Below are 19,669 nucleotides of genomic sequence, written 5' to 3'. Positions count from 1 at the left end.
GGGGGTAAAGTGGGCCACACACGTTCACCTGGGGAAGACATAGAGAGGCGCACAGGAGTGTCACCTTTCAGCTGTACTGACAGCCCTGCCTGAAGACTGAGACTTACCCTCATATACCAACACAAAACACAAGTGTGTACACACACAGACACACAAACACATCATAAAACAGCTCAGCCCAAAGCTGCAGTTTACATGATTTCTTACCAATCAGAGCAAAGATAATACCTTTTGATTTAGTGTGTGTGTGTGTGTGTGTGTGTGTGTGTGTGTGTGTGTGTGTGTGTGTGTGTGTGTGTGTGTGTGTGTGTGTGTGTGTGTGTGTGTGTGTGTGTGTGTGTGTGTGTGTGTGTGTGCGTGTGTGTGTGTGTGTGCGTGTGTGTGTGTGTGTGTGTGTGTGTGTGCGTATTGTCTACAGTAGAGTGATTGTTCAGAAGCGAGGTGAGTTGATTTAAGACTTTTCTGGGTGGAGAGAGATGTGCTGAACTCAACTGAGACTGAAACCAGTCAATGAGCACAAATACCAGTGTGTGTGTGTGTGTGTGTGTGTGTGTGTGTGTGTGTGTGTGTGTGTGTGTGTGTGTGTGTGTGTGTGTGTGTGTTTTAATGAATCAATGACCAGTATTATAACTGATGAAATTAACAGCTGTACTGCTATCACTGTGGCTGGGTTAGTAGAGGATCTATACCTTGCTCGGGTTTGTGTTTGTGCGTGTGTGTGTGCACGCGAGTGTGTGTTTGTGTGTGTGCGTGTGTGTGTGTGTGTGTGTGTGTGTGTGTGTGTGTGTGTGTTTGCAGCCACTGTTCCGCTCCAGTGAAGTGGAAGGCCTCACCTCAGCGCTCTGAGACAGCTGCACCCCACAGCCTGCTCATCACTGTGTGTGTGTGTGTGTGTGTGTGTGTGTTCGTCTCTTTAGCCTCATGCATAGGGGCTTACCCCTGTCATCCCAGAATGTTGATTGAGCCTAGGTGTCAGCATATTAAGCCTTCACCCACATTTAATTCTATAGTGAAACTCTGATCTGATCAGTAGATGAATTAAATTACTGTATGTGCTGTGGTGGGTTGAATTCCACCAACCTGGACTCATGGGTAGATGTAACATAGTAAATGTAAATCCGGGACATTCCAAGTAGTATGATAGTTACGTTTCATATGGTATGTATTCATTGTAAATGTCCATCATCCATTTCATATGATATGTTACAAATTCGCAAAACTTATATGTTACGAATTCCAATTTGTTTTGGCTAACGCTAGGGATTAGGGTTAGGGGTTAAGGTTAGGGTTAAGGTTAGGATTTAGGTTAAAGGGTTGAGGTTAGGGTTAGCATTAGGGGAATGATTAGCTATAATGCTAAGTAGTTGCAAAGTAGCTAAAAAGTAGAAAGTAGTTGAACATTTGCAAATTAGCTAAAATTGTCCATGATGAGATTTGAACCATACAACACGTTACATATCGTACTAATGTTACGTCTAGTCATGAGACCAGGCTGGCTGGGCTGTGTTGGGCTGTTGGCCTACAAGGCTGAGGCTCAGGTGTGAGGGTAGCATTGGCTAACATCAAATTAGGACATGGAAAAACACACACCTCCTGGATTAGAAAATAGGTCAGGTGAAAAAAGAGAGAAGGAGAGAAAGAAGAAGGAGAGATGGATAGAGTGAGAAAGAAGAAGGAGAGATGGATAGAGTGAGAAAGAAGAAGGAGAGATGGATAGAGTGAGAAAGAAGAAGAGATAAAGAAAAATAAAGAAGGAGAGATAGAGAAAAAGGAGAGATGGACAGAGTGAGAAAGAAGGAGAGAGAGAAAAAGGAGAGGTGGATAGAGTGAGAAAGAAGGAGAGATAGAGAAAAAAGGAGAGGTGGATAGAGTGAGAAAGAAGGAGAGATAGAGAAAAAGGAGAGATGGATAGAGTGAGAAAGAAGGAGAGATAGAGAAAAAGGAGAGATGGACAGTGAGAAAGAAGGAGAGATAGAGAAAAAGGAGAGATGGATAGAGTGAGAGAGAAGGAGAGATAAAGAAAAAGGAGAGATGGATAGAGTGAGAAAGAAGGAGAGATACAGAAAAAGGAGAGATGGACAGTGAGAAAGAAGGAGAGATAGAGAAAAAGGAGAGATGGATAGAGTGAGAGAGAAGGAGAGATAGAGAAAAATGAGAGATGGATAGAGTGAGAAAGAAGGAGAGATAGAGAAAAAGGAGAGCTGGACAGTGAGAAAGAAGGAGAGATAGAGAAAAAGGAGAGATGGATAGAGTGAGAGAGAAGAAGGAGAGATAGAGAAAAAGGAGAGATGGATAGTGTGAGAGAGAAGGAGAGATAGAGAAAAAGGAGAGATGGATAGAGTGAGAAAGAAGGAGAGATAGAGAAAAAATTGAGGAGGATCTACTTGCTCATTTTACAGCACTACATTCTTAGCAGTTGTAGTAGCCTATTCAGCATTTCCACAAACAAGTAAACAAATTACACTGAACACCTTCCTAATTTTGAGTTGCAACCCCTTTCGCCTTGAGAATAGCCTCAATTTCTTGGTGCATGGACTCTATAAGGTGTCAAAAGCGTTGGCCCATGTTGACTCCAGTGCTTTCCACAGTTGTGTCAAGTTGGGCTCCCGAGTAGTGCCACGGTCTAAGGCACTGCATCTCAGTGCTTGAGGCGTCACTACAGACCCTGGTTTGAATCCAGTCTGTATCACAACTGGCCGTGATTGGGAGTCCCATAGGGCGGCACAGAAATGGCACATTGTCGCCCGGATTTGGCCGGTGTAGGCCATCATTGTAAATATACATTTGTTCTTAACTGACTTGCCTAGTTAAATTAACATTTAAAGTTGGCTGGATAGGACAATGGGGGTTGGACCATTCTTGATACACATGGGAAACTGTTTAGTGTGAAAAACCCAGAAGTGTTGTAGTTCTTGACACAAATCACCATACCCCGTTCAAAGGAACTTACATTTTTTGTCTTGCCCATTCACACTCTGAATGGCACACATACACAATCCAGGTCTCAATTCTATCAAGTTTAAAAATCCTTCTTTAACCCGTCTCCTCCCCTTCATCTACACTGATTGAAGTGGATTTTAACAAGTGACATCAATAAGGGATCATAGTTTTCACCTGGATTCACCTGGTCAGTCAAAGTCATTGAAAGAGACTCATTTATACAACTTCAACTTCCCCTTGAAACATTATTATAATCACCTGTCTTACGCTGAACAACAGCCTCTCTCTTCTCTTCTATCTCCTCACTCTTCTCTCTCCTCTTTCTCTCTCCTCTCTTCTCTCTTCTCTTCTATCTCCTCACTCTTCTCTCTCTTTCTCTCTCCTCTCTTCTCTTCTATCTCCTCACTCTTCTCTCTCCACTTTTTCTCTCTCTTCTATCTCCTCACTCATCTCTCTCCTCTCTTCTCTCTCTCATCTCTCCCCTCTTTCTCTCTCTTTCTCTCTCCTCTCTTCTCTCTCTCTCCTCTCTCTCATCTCTCTCCTCTTTCTCTCTCTTTCTCTCTCCTCTCTTCTCTCTCTCATCTCTCTCCTCTCTTCTCTCTCTCATCTCTCTCCTCTCTCATCTCTCTCCTCTTTCTCTCTCTTTCTCTCTCCTCTCTTCTCTCTCTCATCTCTCTCCTCTCTTCTCTCTCTCTTCTCTCTCTCATCTCTCTCCTCTTTCTCTCTCCTCTCTTCTCCCTCTCATCTCTCTCCTCTCTCTCCTCTCTTCTCTCTCTCCTCTTTCTCTCTCCTCTCTTCTCTCTCTCATCTCTCTCCTCTCTTCTCTCTCCTCTCTCTCATCTCTCTCCTCTTCTCCCTCTCATCTCTCTCCTCTCTCTCCTCTCATCTCTCTCCTCTCTTCTCTCTCTCATCTCTCTCCTCTTTCTCTCTCTCCTCTCTCCTCTTTCTCTCTCCTCTCTCTTCTCTCTCTCATCTCTCTCCTCTCTTCTCTCTCTCATCTCTCTCCTCTCTTCTCTCTCTCATCTCCCTCCTCTTTCTCTCTCCTCTCTTCTCTCTCTCATCTCTCTCCTCTCATCTCTCTCCTCTTTCTCTCTCTTTCTCTCTCCTCTCTTCTCTCTCTCATCTCTCTCCTCTCTCTCCTCTTTCTCTCTCCTCTCTTCTCCCTCTCATCTCTCTCCTTTTCTCCCTCTCATCTCTCTCCTCTCTCTCCTCTCATCTCTCTCATCTCTTCTCTCTCTCATCTCTCTCCTCTTTCTCTCTCCTCTCTTCTCTCACTCTTCTCTCTCCACTTTCTCTCTCTCTTCTATCTCCTCACTCATCTCTCTCCTCTCTTCTCTCTCTCATCTCTCCCCTCTTTCTCTCTCTTTCTCTCTCTCATCTCTCTCCTCTCTCTCATCTCTCTCCTCTTTCTCTCTCTTTCTCTCTCCTCTCTTCTCTTTCTCATCTCTCTCCTCTCTTCTCTCTCATCTCTCTCCTCTCTTCTCTCTCTCTTCTCTCTCTCATCTCTCTCCTCTTTCTCTCTCCTCTCTTCTCCCTCTCATCTCTCTCCTCTCTCTCCTCTCTTCTCTCTCTCATCGCTCTCCTCTTTCTCTCTCCTCTCTTCTCTCTCTCATCTCTCTCCTCTCTTCTCTCTCCTCTCTTCTCTCTCTCTTCTCTCTCTCATCTCTCTCCTCTTCTCCCTCTCATCTCTCTCCTCTCTCTCCTCTCATCTCTCTCCTCTCTTCTCTCTCTCATCTCTCTCCTCTTTCTCTCTCCTCTCTCTCATCTCTCTCCCTCTTCTCTCTCACTCCTCTCCTCTCTCTCTCCTCTCCTCTCTCTCTCCTCTCTTCTCTCTTCTCTCTCATCCTCTGGTGTTATTTAGTTTGTTAAATAAGAGTTGGTCAGCTATCAGCTGTTTCAAATTAAATCAAGTTGTATTTGTCATATATGCTGAATACAACAGGTGTAGACTTTACCATGAAATGCTTACTTACGAGACCTTTCCCAAAGATGCAGTCAAAAAGCAAGAAAAATTTGCTAAATAAAAAAAGGAAATAGTAACACAATAAAACAATAATAATTCACAATAACAATGAATAACTATAAATAATAATAATTCCCAGATTTACAGGATAATGAGCCAGACACACACACACACACACACACACACACACACACACACACACACACACACACACACACACACACACACACACACACACACACACACACACACACACACACACACACACACACACACACACACACACACACACTTCTGGAAGATTAATGGGAGTGATTGTCTAATTAGTGTGGTCTCGTTAAGAGTCATTTTTGAGAAACAGGTCACTGCAGCAAAACCACAGGAAGGAGGACATTAAGCAAAGTCAACTAATGAGGGAGTTACTCTATGGGATTGTTAGGAGGGCTGATACAGGTACTGTATGGGATTGTTAGGAAGACTGATACAGGTACTGTATGGGATTGTTAGAAAGACTGATACAGGTACTGTATGGGATTGTTAGGAAGACTGATACAGGTACTGTATGGGATTGTTAGGAAGACTGATACAGGTACTGTATGGGATTGTTAGGAGGGCTGATACAGGTACTGTATGGGATTGTTAGGACGACTGATACATGCACTGTATGGGATTGTAGGAAGACTGATACAGGTACTGTATGGGATTGTTAGGAAGACTGATACAGGTACTGTATGGGATTGTTAGGAAGACTGATACAGGTACTGTATGGGATTGTTAGGAGGACTGATACAGGTACAGTATGGGATTGTTAGGAAGACTGATACAGGTACTGCATGGGATTGTTAGGAGGACTGATACAGGTACAGTATGGGATTGTTAGGAGGGCTGATACAGGTACTGTATGGGATTGTTAGGAAGACTGATACAGGTACTGTATGAGATTGTTAGGAGGGCTGATACAGGTACTGTATGGGATTGTTAGGAAGACTGATACAGGTACTGTATGGGATTGTTAGGAAGACTGATACAGGTACTGTATGGGATTGTTAGGAGGGCTGATGCAGGTACTGTATAAGGTTCAGGTTGTTTCACTGAGACAACTCAACATAACAACCAAGACTTGACAGAAGCAACCCTGAGCTGCTCAATGCTCATCACACACCCACACACTCTCACACCCTGGCATACCTTCCTCCTCTGTACACATCGCTGCACAGTGTTATACACAAGTACATCACCATGACAACTGGGACAGGTGAGAGGGGGAGCCTGCTTACCTGTCAATGATGACGGGGTCAGAGGGTGTCTCGTTTCTGTTGCCACAACTTTTCTTATCACAACACCGACTGAGAGGGAGAGAGAGAAAGAGGGAGAGAGAGAAAGAGGGAGAGTGAGAAAGATAGGGAGAGAGAGAGAGATAGGAAGAGAGAGGTGAAAGAGAGATGGAGAGAAATAAACATAGACCGAGATAGATAGACAGAGAGCAAGAGTGAGAGAGAGAGAGAGAGAGGAGAGAGATAAGAAGAGGGGCGAGAGAGTGAAAGAGAGGGAGAGGGGAGAGAGAGTGAGAGAGAGTGAGACGAATAACATTGGACACTTTATGGAACACAAAGCCTTCACTATCTCATCCCGGAAAATCCAAGTCCCAAGGTCATCTGCCTTTGGTCTAAAGACCAGGAACATGGACTTCACCAAAGAAATCAGAAATACAGACATTGTCATCCTACAAGAAAAATGGTATAGAGGAGATGGGTTGCCCCTAGGTCACAGAGAGCTGGGAAGGGAGTCCTAATTCACTCTATTAAATTAATCAAAACAGGAACATTTTATATTTGGCAATAAATTACAAAGAAAATTATCTTAACAGAGAAAAATGTCCTCCTGTGTTCTACCTATACCTACTTATATCCCCCCACTAGAATGCCCATACTTTAATGAAGAGAGCTTCTCCATCCTGGAGGGGGAAATCAATCATTTCCAGGCCCTGGGACATGTACTAGTCTGTGGTGACCTAAATGCCAGAACCGGACAAGAACCTGACAAGAACCTGACACCCTCAGCACACAGGGAGACAAACACCTACCTGGAGGTGACAGCATTCCCTCCCCCATATGCCCCCCTGAGCACAACTATGACAACATAAACACCAAAAATGTGTCACAACTCCTGCAGGTCTGTCGCACGCTCGGTATGTACATAGTCAATGGTAGGCTTCAAGGGGACTCCTATGGTAGTGAGACCAATAGCTCATCTCTTGGCAGTAGTAATGTAGACTACCTTATCACTGACCTCAACCCATAGTCTCAGAGCATTCAGTCAGCCCACTGACACCCCTGTCAGATCACAGGAAAATCACAGTCTACTTGAACAGAGCAATACTATATCATGAGGCATCAAATCCAAAGGAACTGAATAATATTAAGACATTCTATAGATGGAAGGAAAGTAGTGTGGAAACCTACCAAAAAACAATTAAACAACAATAAATTCAATCCCTTTTAGACCACTTCCTGGACAAAACGATTCACTGTAATTGTGAAGGTGTAAACTTAGTAGAAAACATAAACAGTATATTGGTATACCTCTCAGTATAACAGTATACCTCTCAGCTTCCTTCTAAAATCTAAAAACCTAAGAAAATGAACAGCAGTGACAAATGGTTTGATGAAGAATGCAAGAACCTAAGAAAGAAATTGAGAAACCTGTCCAACCAAAAACATAGAGAAAACCTGAGCGTACGCCTTCACTATGGTGAATCACTAAAACAATACAGAAATACACTACGGAAAAAGAAGGAAGAGCACTAAACAAACAACAACACAAAGAGTTATCTTTCCAAAATGGAGATACATGGATAAACTGGAACGACTGGAACACATTGCAAAAATCGCTGAAGCTGGAGACTCATATTTCCCCCACTAACTTTAAACATCAGCTATCTGAGCAGCTAACCGCTCGCTGCAGCTGTACATAGTCCATCTGGAATTAGCCCACCCAATCTACCTACCTCATCCCCGTATTGTTTTGATTTACTTTTCTGATCTTTTGTACACCAGTATCACTACTTGCACATCATCATCTGCTCATCTATCATTCCTGTGTTAATTTGCTAAACTTCGCTACTATGGCCTATTTATTGCCTTACCTTCTCACGCCACACACTGTATATAGACTATCTTCTTTTCTATGGTGCTATTGACTGTACGCTTGTTTATTCCATGTGTAACTCTGTGTTGTTGTTTGTGTCGAACTGCTTTGCTTTATCTTGGCCAGGTCGCAGTTGTAAATGAGAATATGTTCTCAAATAGCCTACCTGGTTAAATAAAATAAATAAATAAATAAATAAAAATAAATTATATATTAAAAACTAATTCTCCAATCTTTTTGGCCCTATAACAAAGAACAAATAGCTAAAACATAGACATGATCAAATACAAATCTTAGAATCAACTATTAAAGACCACCAGAACCCTGTGGATTATCCAACTAGATTGAATGAAGTACAGAACTAAATACAAACCCTTCAACCCAAAAATACCTGTGGTGTTGATGCTATCCTCAATGAAATTACTTAAACTATTTAACATCATCCTTAGTGCTGTCATCTTCCCCAATATTTGGAACCAGGGACTGATCACCCCAATCCACAAAAGTGGAGACAAATTTGACACCAATAACTACCGTGGGATATGCGTCAACTGCAACCTGGGAAAATCCTCTGCATTGTTATTAACAGCAGACTCATATATTTCCTCAATGAAAACAACGTACTGAGCAATTGCCAAATTGACTTTTTACCAAAATACCGTACAACAGACCACGTATTCACCCTGCACACCATAATTGACAAACAAATCAACCAAAACAAGGCAAAATCTTCTCATGCTTTGTTGATTTCAAGGAAATGATTCCCAAACCTTCCATAACAAAGCCATCACCTACAAAGAGATGAACCTGGAGAAGAGTCCCCTAAGCAAGCTGGTCCTGGGGCTCTGTTCAGAAACACAAACACACCCCACAGAGCCTCAGGACAGCAACACAATTAGACCCAATCAAATCATGAGAAAACAAAAAGATAATTACTTGGCACATTGGAAAGAGTTAACAAATAACAATGCAAACAAGAATGGCATTTGGTCCTAAACAGAGAGTACACAGTGGCAGAATACCTGACCACTGTGGCTGACCCAAACTTAAGGGATGCTTTGACTATGTACAGACTCAGTGAGCATAGCCTTGCTATTGAGAAAGGCCGCCGTAGGCAGACATGGCTCTCAAGAGAAGACAGGCTATGTGCTCACTGCCCACAAAATGAGGTGGAAACTGAGCTGTACTTCCTAACCTCCTGTCCATTGTATGACCATAATAGAGACACATATTTCCCTCAGATTACACAGATCCGCAAAGATTTTGAAAACTAACCCAATTTTGATAAACTCCCATTTCTACTGGGTGAAATACCACAGTGTGCCATCACGGCAGCAAGATTTGTGACCTGTTGCCACGAGAAAAGGGCAACCAGTGAAGAACACACACCATTGTAATACAACCCATATTTATGCTTATTTATTTTCCCTTGTGTACTTTAACCATTTGTACATTGTTACAACACTGTATATATACGTAATATGACATTTGTAATATCTTTATTGTTTTGGAACTTCTGTATGTGTAATGTTTACTCTAATGTTTACTGGTAATTTGTATGGTTTATTTCACTTTTGTATATTATCTACATGTTAACATGTTTCCCATGCCAATAAAGCCCCTTGAATTGAATTGAAAGAGTGAGACACAGGAAGAGGGGTGAGAGATTGAGAGGCAGAGGGGCAGAGAACGGAGAGAGTGATTGATTGAGAGATGGGGAGAGAGCGATTGGGAGACAGAGAGTGAGAGATAGGGAGAGGGGTGAGAGATTGAGAGGCAGAGGGGCAGAGAACGGAGAGAGTGATTGATTGAGAGATGGGGAGAGAGCGATTGGGAGACAGAGAGTGAGAGATAGGGAGAGGGGTGAGAGATTGAGAGGCAGAGGGGCAGAGAACGGAGAGAGTGATTGATTGAGAGATGGGGAGAGAGCGATTGGGAGACAGAGAGTGAGAGATAGGGAAGGGGTGAGAGATTGAGAGGCAGAGAGAACAGAGAGAGTGATTGATTGAGAGAGCGATTGGGAGACAGAGAGTGAGAGATAGATAGGGAGAGAGAGAGAGTTAGAAGATGTGTGTGTTCAATCAAAACTGTGCCTAAATGATCAATCAATCAATGAAATCAACAAGGTATCAGTAAGTAAGGTGATGTGACTGATTATATATATATATATATATATATATATATATATATATATATATATATATATATATATATATATATATATATATATATATATATATATATATATATATACTGGTTGATATTAGGAGATGCTGGGACAGAGACAGCTTCAGGTTCACAACTCTCTGAAGCCTCTGGTGCTCTATTCTCAGTTAGCACCATGTCTCTATTCTGACATCATTAGAAAACTAGACATCTTATCTTCTCTATTTCTCACAAGTCCTCCCTGTCTCTCTTTCCACCTCCCTCCTGTTCCCCCTCCCTCCCATTTTACCTTTCTCCCTGCCCCCTCTCCCTGTCTCTCTTTCCACCTCCCTCCTGTTCCCCCTCCCTTCTTCTTACATTTTTCTCTGCCCCCCCTCCCTGTCTCTCTTTCCACCTCCCTCCTGTTCCCCCTTCCTCCCATTTTACCTTTCTCGCTGCCCCCCCTCCCTGTCTCTCTTACCACCTCCCTCCTGTTCCCCCTCCCTCCCTTCTTACCTTTCTCTCTGCACCCCTCTCCCTGTCTCCCCACCTCCCTCCTGTTCCCCCTCCCTCCCTTCTTACCTTTCACTCTGCACCCCTCTCCCTGTCTCCCCACCTCCCTCCTGTTCCCCCCCTCCCTTCTTACCTTTCTCTCTGCACCCCTCTCCCTGTCTCCCCACCTCCCTCCTGTTCCCCCTCCCTCCTTTCTTACCTTTCTCTCTGCCCCCTCTCTCTCTGCCCCCTCTCTCTCTCTGCCCCCACTCTCTCTGCACCCCCTCTCTCTCTACCTCTCTCTCTCCCCCTTTCCCTCCCTATATCTCATTATCTCTTGACCTCCTCTCCCCCTCTCTTCCTTTGCCCCCCGCATTTATCTCTCTCTCTCTTTCTCTCTTTCTCTCCCTCTCAGAACTGGGTCATGCTGTGGTCCCACTGGACCTGGGGAGCGTTGCATTCTGGGTACAGGTGGAGGGGGAAGCAGACTGACAAGCCTTTTCTGAATAAACCGATCTTCTGACTGTACCTGGGGGAGACACACACACACACACACACACACACACACACACACAGATCATTTATGTTTGCATAATCCCTCTCTCTCTTCCTTTCCCTCTTTTTCTTTCTGTCTCCCACTCTCTCTCTCTCTCAGCACGCATGATCTATCTTACCTGCACATGATCTCATGAGTCATTAAAACCCGACACATTTCAGGGTTCTTATCCTGTCCCTCATAGGTGATCGCCTGGAGAGAGTGAAAGAAAACTAATTCAATTTTGATGAACTCCCATATCTATTGTGTGAAATACCACAGTATGCAATCACAGCAGCAGGATTTGTGAAGAACAAACACCACTGTAAATACAACCAATATTTATGTTTATTTATTTTCCGTTTTATACTTTAACTATTTGCACATCGTTACAACACTGTATATATACATAATATGACATTTGAAATGTTTCTATTCCTTTGGAGCTTTTATGAGTGTAATGTTTACTGTTCATTTTTTATTGTTTATTTCACTTTTGTTTATTACCTATTTCACTTATTTTGGCAATGTAAACATATGTTTCCTATGCCAATAAAGCCCTTTGAATTGAATTGAGAGAGTGAGAGTGAGAGTGAGAGTGCGAGAGAGAGAGAGTGAGAGTGAGAGTGAGAGTGAGAGTGAGAGAGAGATCGAGAGAGAGAGAGAGAGAGAGAGAGAGAGAGTGAGAGTGAGAGAGAGACAGAGAGAGGTTTGGTTTGTTAGTAAAATAGAGTTTGCCAAGTGGTTTTCATTTGGTAGCATGAGATACATAATGTGTATGTGCGTGCGTGCGTGCGTGCGTGTGTGTGTGTGCGTTTGTGAGCAGTTGATCTGCCAGACTGTAGTATAGTGCACCATCTGGCCCGTCCACCACCTCTTCCAACATCCTCGGTCCAGTTTCACCTCTCGCCAACCACACTACATGCTCTCAGACCTGTGAGTCACACACAGACAGACACACACACACACGTACCCACGCACACATTGCCTTTCATGAAAGAGATGGTACCTGTTTGGTCATGGAATCAATGAGGCGCACGTAAAAGTCCTGTTCTGTCCTGATACCTACATACATACAGAGAGAGAGAGAGAGAGAGAGAGAGAGAGAGAGAGAGAGAGAGAGATAGATAGAGAGAGAGAGAGAGAGACAGTTACGATAGATATATACAGTAAAGAGAGAGAGAGATACAGTAAAGAGAGATATATACAGTAAAGAGAGAGAGAGAGAGATACAGTAGAGAGATAAGGTAAAGAGATATATATATATACAGTAAAGAGAGAGAGAGATACAGTAGAGAGATATATACAGTAAAGAGAGATATATACAGTAAAGAGAGAGAGAGATACAGTAGAGAGAGATATATACAGTAAAGAGAGATATATACAGTAAAGACAAGAGATATATACAGTAAGGAGAGAGAGAGAGAGATACAGTAGAGAGATATATGCAGTGAAGAGAGATATATACAGTAAAGAGAGATATATATATAGTAAGGAGAGAGAGAGAGATACAGTAGAGAGATATATGCAGTAAAGAGAGATTTATACAATAAAGAGATATATACAGTAAGGAGAGAGAGATACAGTAGAGAGAGATATATACAGTAAAGAGAGATATATACAGTAAAGAGAGATATATACAGTAAATAGAGATATTTACAGTAAGGAGAGAGAGAGATACAGTAGAGATATATATACAGTAGAGAGAGATATATACAGTAAAGAGAGATATATACAGTAAGGAAAGAGAGAGATACGGTAGAGAGAGATATTTTTTTATTTTACCTTTATTTAACTAGGTAAGTCAGTTAAGAACAAATTCTTATTTTCAATGACGGCCTAGGAACAGTGGGTTAACTGCCTGTTCAGGGGCAGAACGACAGATTTGTACCTTGTCAGCTCGGGGGTGTTGAACTCGCAACCTTCCGGTTACTAGTCCAACGCTCTAACCACTAGGTTGGGCCAAAATACCAGCAACAGTGTGTGAAAACCTTGTGAAGACTTACAGAAAACGTTTGACCTCTGTCATTGCCAACAAAGGGTTTATAACAAAGTATTGAAATAAACTTTTGTTATTGACCAAATACTTATTTTCCACCATAATTTGCAAATAAATTCATAAAAAATCCTACAATGTGATTTTCTGGATTTTTTTTCTCATTTTGTCTGTCATAGTTGAAGTGATGAAAATTACAGGCCTCTCTCATCTTTTTAAGTGGGAGAACTTGCACAATTGGTGGCTGACTAAATACTTTTTCCCCCCACTGTATACAGTGAAGAGAGAGAATGACAGTTTAGAGAGAGAGATAGACAGTAAAGAGAGAGAGATAGACAGTAAAGAGAGAGAGATATACAATAAAGAGAGAGAGATATACAGTAAAGAGAGAGATGATGACAGTAAAGAGAGAGATATACAGTAAAGAGAGAGAGATACAGTAAAGAGAGAGATGATGACAGTAAAGAGAGAGATATACAGTAAAGAGAGAGATGATGAAAGTAAAGAGAGAGATATACAGTAAAGAGAGAGATATATACAGTAAAAAGAGAGAGATATACAGTAAAGAGAGAGATAATGACAGCAAAGAGAGATATATACAGTAAAGAGAGAGAGATACAGTAAAGAGAGAGAGAATGACAGTTTAGAGAGAGAGAGATACAGTAAAAAAGAAAATATATAAAATAAAGAGAGAGAGATATACAGTAAAGAGAGAGGAAGATACAGTAGAGAGAGAGTTATACAGTAAAGAGAGAGATAATGACAGTAAAGAAAGATATATACAGTAAAGAGAGAGAGAGATACAGTAAAGAGAGAGAGAATGGCAGTTTAGAGAGAGATACAGTAAAGAGAGAGAGAATGACAGTTTAGAGAGAGATATATATAGTAAAGAGAGAGAGAGATATACAGTAAAGAGAGATACAGTAAAGAGAGAGAGAGATACAGTAAAAAGGGAAATATATACAGTAAAGAGAGAGAGATATACAGTAAAGAGAGAGGAAGATACAGTAAAGAGAGAGAGATATACAGTAAAGAGAGAGGAAGATACAGTAAAGAGAGAGAGATATACAGTAAATATATATATATATATATACAGTAGAGAGACAGATATTCAGTAAAGAGAGATATACAGTAAAGAGAGAGAGATATTCAGTAAAGAGAGAGAGATAGACAGTAAAGAGAGAGAGATATTCAGTAAAGAGAGAGATATACAGTAAAGGGAGAGAGATATACAGTAAAGAGAGAGATATACAGTAAAGAGAGAGAGATATACAGTAAAGAGAGATGTTAAAGCGATACATAGAGAAACATACAAAGATAGTTAGCCTGTACGGTATGTATGTATGTATGCTATTAGTATTCATGAGCCTAATGGTCATTTTGGTTTCAGATTCAATTAAAATGCAACATTCTGAATGTGTTATTGTTAATAGGAATAGAAGATTGCCCATTTTTTGTAGAGCACATAAGTCTGTGACATGCTCTACAAAAAGTTCATGTAAAAAAAAAGATATACACTAACGTCAAAAGTTTGGGGTCACTTAGAAATCTCCTTGTTTTGAAAGAAAAGCATTTTTTTGTGTCCATTAAAATAACATCAAATTGATCAGAAATACAGTGTAGACATTGTTAATGTTGTAAATGACTATTGTAGCTGGACACGGCTGATTTTTTATGGAATATCTACATAGGCAACCAGAGGTGGTGGAAGCAATGTGATGGTCTGGGGTGCTTTGGTGGTGGTAAAGTGGGAGATTTGTACAGGGTAAAAGGGATCTTGAAGAAGGAAGGCTATCACTCCATTTTGCAACGTCATGCCATACATACCCTGTGGACGGTGCTTAATTGGAGCCAATTTCCTCCTACAACAGGACAATGACCTAAAGCACAGCTACAAACTATGCAATAACTATTTAGGGGAGAAGCAGTCAGCTGTTATTCTGTCTATAATGGAGTGGCCAGCACAGTCACCGGATCTCAACCCTATTGAGCTGTTGTGGGAGCAGCTTAAGCGTAAGAAGTGCCCATCAAACCAATCCAATTTGTGGGAGGTGCATCAGGAAGCATGGGGTGAAATCTCTTCAGATTACCTCAAGAAATTGACAACTAGAATGCCAAAGGTCTGCAAGGATGTAATTGCTGCAAATGGAGAATTATTTTTATCGAAAGAAAAGTTTGAAGGACACAATTATTATTTAAATTAAAAATAATTATTTATAACCTTGTCAATGTCTTGACTATATTTCCTATTCATTTTGCAACTCATTTCATGTATGTTTTCATGGAAAACAAGGACATTTCTAAGTGACCACAAACTTTTGAACAGTAGTGTATATTAATAGGCTAATAGTAATGCTTACATTAAGTTCATATTTTTTATAATAATAACAATCAATGTTATTTTCGTATGAAAATAACACATTTGCAATTACTGTAATTTTTTATCCCATATATTTAATTCAAATTAATTATATTGCATTAGAATTCCCTGGGGGATTGGTATGTAATAAATCTGTGTGTTTGTGTGTGTGCTGACCATACCATTGCTGTATAGGAGCAGTAGCCTGTACTGTATCCCATTGTTGGTCTTTTCCCCTGACGTTTCCTGCCAACACACACACTCAGTCAGGTCACAAAGAACAAAACCCACTACACACACAGATTTACAAAAGGCTGTCTTTAAATGTACCAAATGTATATTTCGATATCAATATCAGAAACGATATAACAACTTTTTTTTAAAACTATATGTAAATAATTTTCAAAATATGTCCCACGATAAATATAACTCATGGTAATGAATTCAGTGCCTTAGAGCGATATAAAAGTGATATGACTACTTAGGCAACAGAACGCCGGCGTATATACCCTACTAATAAATTAGATTTGTGTTTAACAAAAAATATTCGATTTTAATACTGGAACAATATCCTACTGAAAGAAAATTGCATGTCTAAAGAGTTTTCTGGTGACAATTACAAAGGTTTAATGCTGTAATATTGTCAATAGCAATAAATGATGATACAATTTATCGTTAGAACGCTGAAAGATGAGCAAATGATCGACGCGGACAGGGGCTTTAAGCGGCGGGTTGTGGGTCAAAGATATGAGTAATAAATACACGAAGTATCGAATAAAACAGATGGTTCCTTCCATGTAGTCCAAGCTAATATAAAAACAACTCAAAACCACATCTATTAAAATGATATATCTATTCAAATTATTGTAAGACAACATTTGTATTTTTAATTGTAGTAATAAATTAAGCAATATATTCATGAGCCTCGTGCATGTAAAGGAACTGCTGCAGATGTCAAATCAATATATATAGGCTGCTGATAGGGTTATGGCTTTCATAATGTTTTGTGAAAACTCACTTTTTCCTTTTCAACAAATCCAACGAAGCTGGTTCTCTCTATCTCCACCGGCTGGCCTTGTCTGTCGTACAGAGCCAGCACGAAGTGGAAGAAGTTGGACTTGCGAAGGTTGGAGGGCGGTTGTTTCTCGAAATGTGCCCGGGCTAGAGCCACTCCGCTGCGGATACAAGCAGCACCAAGACCCATTACCACACCTTTCACATGGATGCCACTGAATTACACGTGGTTTCAACAATTCGAAGTAAAATAGTAAAACACTAAAATTCTGGCCCCGAAATTGTCAATATATCTTGACTTTCATTTTACATTTTAAACAATTTTGAAAATAAATTCAGGCTGAAATGTCATAATTCCACTAGGTCATTTGCACATGTCTGAAAATAGTTATGGGCCAAACAAAGATGATTTACAAATTGTCAAAGTATAGCCTTACCCTATATGGATAGTTGGGATTTGGTCGCTATATGAATAGTTGGGATTTGGTCACTATATGAATAATTGGGATTTGGTCGCTATATGAATAGTTGGGATTTGGTCGCTATATGAATAGTTGGGATTTGGTCGCTATATGAATAGTTGGGATTTGGTCGCTATATCAATAGTTGGGATTTGGTCGCTATATGAATAGTTGGGATTTGGTCGCTATATGAATAGTTGGGATTTGGTCGCTATATGAATAGTTGGGATTTGGTCGCTATATGAATAGTTGGGATTTGGTCGCTATATGAATAGTTGGGATTTGGTCGCTATATGAATAGCCAATGCTTGATGTGGGGACCTTTTGCCTAGTTGCCTAATTAAATAAAGGTCAAATAAAAATAAATAATACTAATTGTCGACGGACTGTAATAGTCAACGTGTCTCGAAAATAATGATTATATTATTGTTTTACTACGTTATAATTATTGACGTGTCATTAGAAATAATAACTAGGCTGTAAATTTAGGCCTGTGTCTGACATGTTTAAATCCTTTGGCTATAGTGTTTAATTTTGATTGATTTGATAGGCTACTGGCTAACAGGCTACCTGAATAAGTTACAATGAACAGAATCAAAACCATTGAGTAAGCTATGCCTTAGCCTAGCTTCAATCACAGACATGAAGCCTGCAAGCTACAGTCAAATCCCCCAAGTCAATATTAGGCTATATGCCTAGAAAAGGAAACCAACCGTCCATTGGGAGCGCAATGCTGTCCCAAAACACATGTGGTACGTCTCAGACAACGAGTCTGGGGTAAAAAACCTCCCATATATATCTTCTCCATTCCCCGGGGCCAGTATTGACTGCCTAGCCACCTCGGGCTTACCTCTGGGCGGCTGTGTTTGCGTCCAGCAGCCCGGCGCCATGCATCCAGCTCCGCACGGCGTTCATCCCGGTCAACAAGGGCTCTTCTTTCATAACACTCCCGCTCCTCTGGATGTTCTCCTGGATCCCAAACATCAAAACACACGTTTCCTCCTCCCGTCGCAATATGTGCCTCTCGCTTCCTTTTTATTCCTTCTCCGTGGCTTTTGATCACGCAGACTAAAGAGAGATGTTCGGTGCGCAAGTGGCGCGGTGTTTCTCACTTATTTTTGTAGTTTTCACTCAGAAACGAGAGAGAGAGAGAACTATGAACGCGATGAGGGTCTGGAAAGGGCGCTGTCAACGTCCAGGGGTTAGTGGGCTGTGCGTCAACAACTCTTGTGAAGAAGAAAAGTCCTCCAGGACCATCAGGTGAACGCGATGGGCTGGGGTGGGGTGGGGTGGGGGGGTGCTCCCAGAAATCAGTAAACGTAACTTCAAAAAAGAGCCAACATTTTAGAGAAGGGAAACAAGCATCAACCAATCAAGTTATTTTCTTCCTCTAACCTATTGTTGCGTTATTGTCTTCAGAAACCTCTCAGTTCTCTGATGAAAGGAGCGTGTGAGGAGACGCTAGGCCATAGATCCGTTCGTTGCTCCTGTCCGTTCGCTGCTCCTGGAGTGAGCGGTGGTCTCTCCTTCCCAAAGGAAACACTTCTGAAGGTCTCGGGTAACCGAACACGAGTGAACTCAGCTGGAAGGGAAGCGGGCGTGTCTGGTGAAGAGGTGGGGCAACACCCCCATACACAGTGCGTGCACGGTCGCTCATCATCATCTATCGATGGTCCTCAACCCAGCCATGTTGTATCCCCCGCCTAATGCACACAGTCCTGCCCCAAACACTTAACCAGGGTGTGTGTATGCGTGTAGGTGTGTGCGTGTATGTGTGTGCGTATGTGCGTGTGCGTGTGTGTGCGTGCGTGCGTGCGTGTGTGTGTGTGTGTGTGTGTGTGTGTGTGTGTGTGTGTGTTTGTGTGTGTGCGCGTGATCACAGGGCATGCCTTCGGCTTTGACATCTCTCTCTCTCTCTCTCTCTCTCTCTCTCTCTCTCTCTCTCTCTCTCTCTCTCTCAATTCAATTCAATTCAAGTCAAGTCAAGGGGCTTTATTGGCATGGGAAACATGTGTTAACATTGCCAAAGCAAGTGAGGTAGATAATATATAAAGTGAATATATAAAGTGAAATAAACAATAAAATTAACAGTAAACATTACACATACAGAAGTTTCAAAACAATAAAGACATTACAAATGTCATATTATATATATATATATATACAGTGTTTTAACAATCTCTCTCTCTCTCTCTCGCGCTCTCTCACACACACACAAACACACTCACACACATTTCTAATGCAATATTGCCATCTACTGTCTCATTCCCAACCAGAGAAAATCTCAACCTCTACTTTGTCTCTTCTCACTCTCTCCATAGTTGCAGGAAGTTGGGATGCTGCAGCACCCTGATAAACTGAAATAATTTTGCCAAAATTAGTCAAAAAATCATTTGACTCCTGTCTGAACATTTGACTCCTGTCTGAAAATTTGACTGCTGTCTGAACATTTGACTCCTCATTTGACATTTAGCTACAGAGGCTCAATAGCTTCTAAAAAATCTAGTTGTGGATTAAGTTTTATCACTTACATTCGGGAAAGGCCGCACTTTTGTAAGCAGGCACGCCATATATAGAACCTCTTGTTGCATTGTGGCCGTAGATATGATCCATAGCA

The 19,669-nt window shown here is 41.4% G+C and overlaps 1 protein-coding gene across 3 annotated transcripts in view; it reads right to left on the bottom strand.

Moving 5' to 3' along the window:
- The window catches only part of LOC110487777 (transcription factor COE1-A), a 152,000-nt gene extending 133,231 nt beyond the window's left edge, over nt 1–18,769 (bottom strand). For 2 of the 3 annotated variants that reach the window (XM_036943292.1, XM_036943293.1), the window contains exons 1-6: nt 17,903–18,036; nt 16,596–16,752; nt 15,760–15,823; nt 12,232–12,287; nt 11,362–11,435; nt 6,181–6,249 (exon numbers count right to left, since the gene is read on the bottom strand). In XM_036943292.1, the coding sequence (XP_036799187.1) occupies nt 6,181–6,249; nt 11,362–11,435; nt 12,232–12,287; nt 15,760–15,823; nt 16,596–16,752; nt 17,903–18,036 (554 nt within the window). Of the gene's footprint in view, nt 1–6,180; nt 6,250–11,361; nt 11,436–12,231; nt 12,288–15,759; nt 15,824–16,595; nt 16,753–17,902 lie in introns of all 3 variants that reach the window. The other variant, XM_036943291.1, reaches the window with a different exon arrangement.
- Between the last annotated feature and the right edge of the window lie 900 nt (nt 18,770–19,669).

Source organism: Oncorhynchus mykiss, chromosome 14, assembly GCF_013265735.2.
Source record: "Oncorhynchus mykiss isolate Arlee chromosome 14, USDA_OmykA_1.1, whole genome shotgun sequence".
Lineage (NCBI taxonomy): Eukaryota > Metazoa > Chordata > Actinopteri > Salmoniformes > Salmonidae > Oncorhynchus > Oncorhynchus mykiss.
This window is presented reverse-complemented; position numbering and strand designations above follow the sequence as displayed.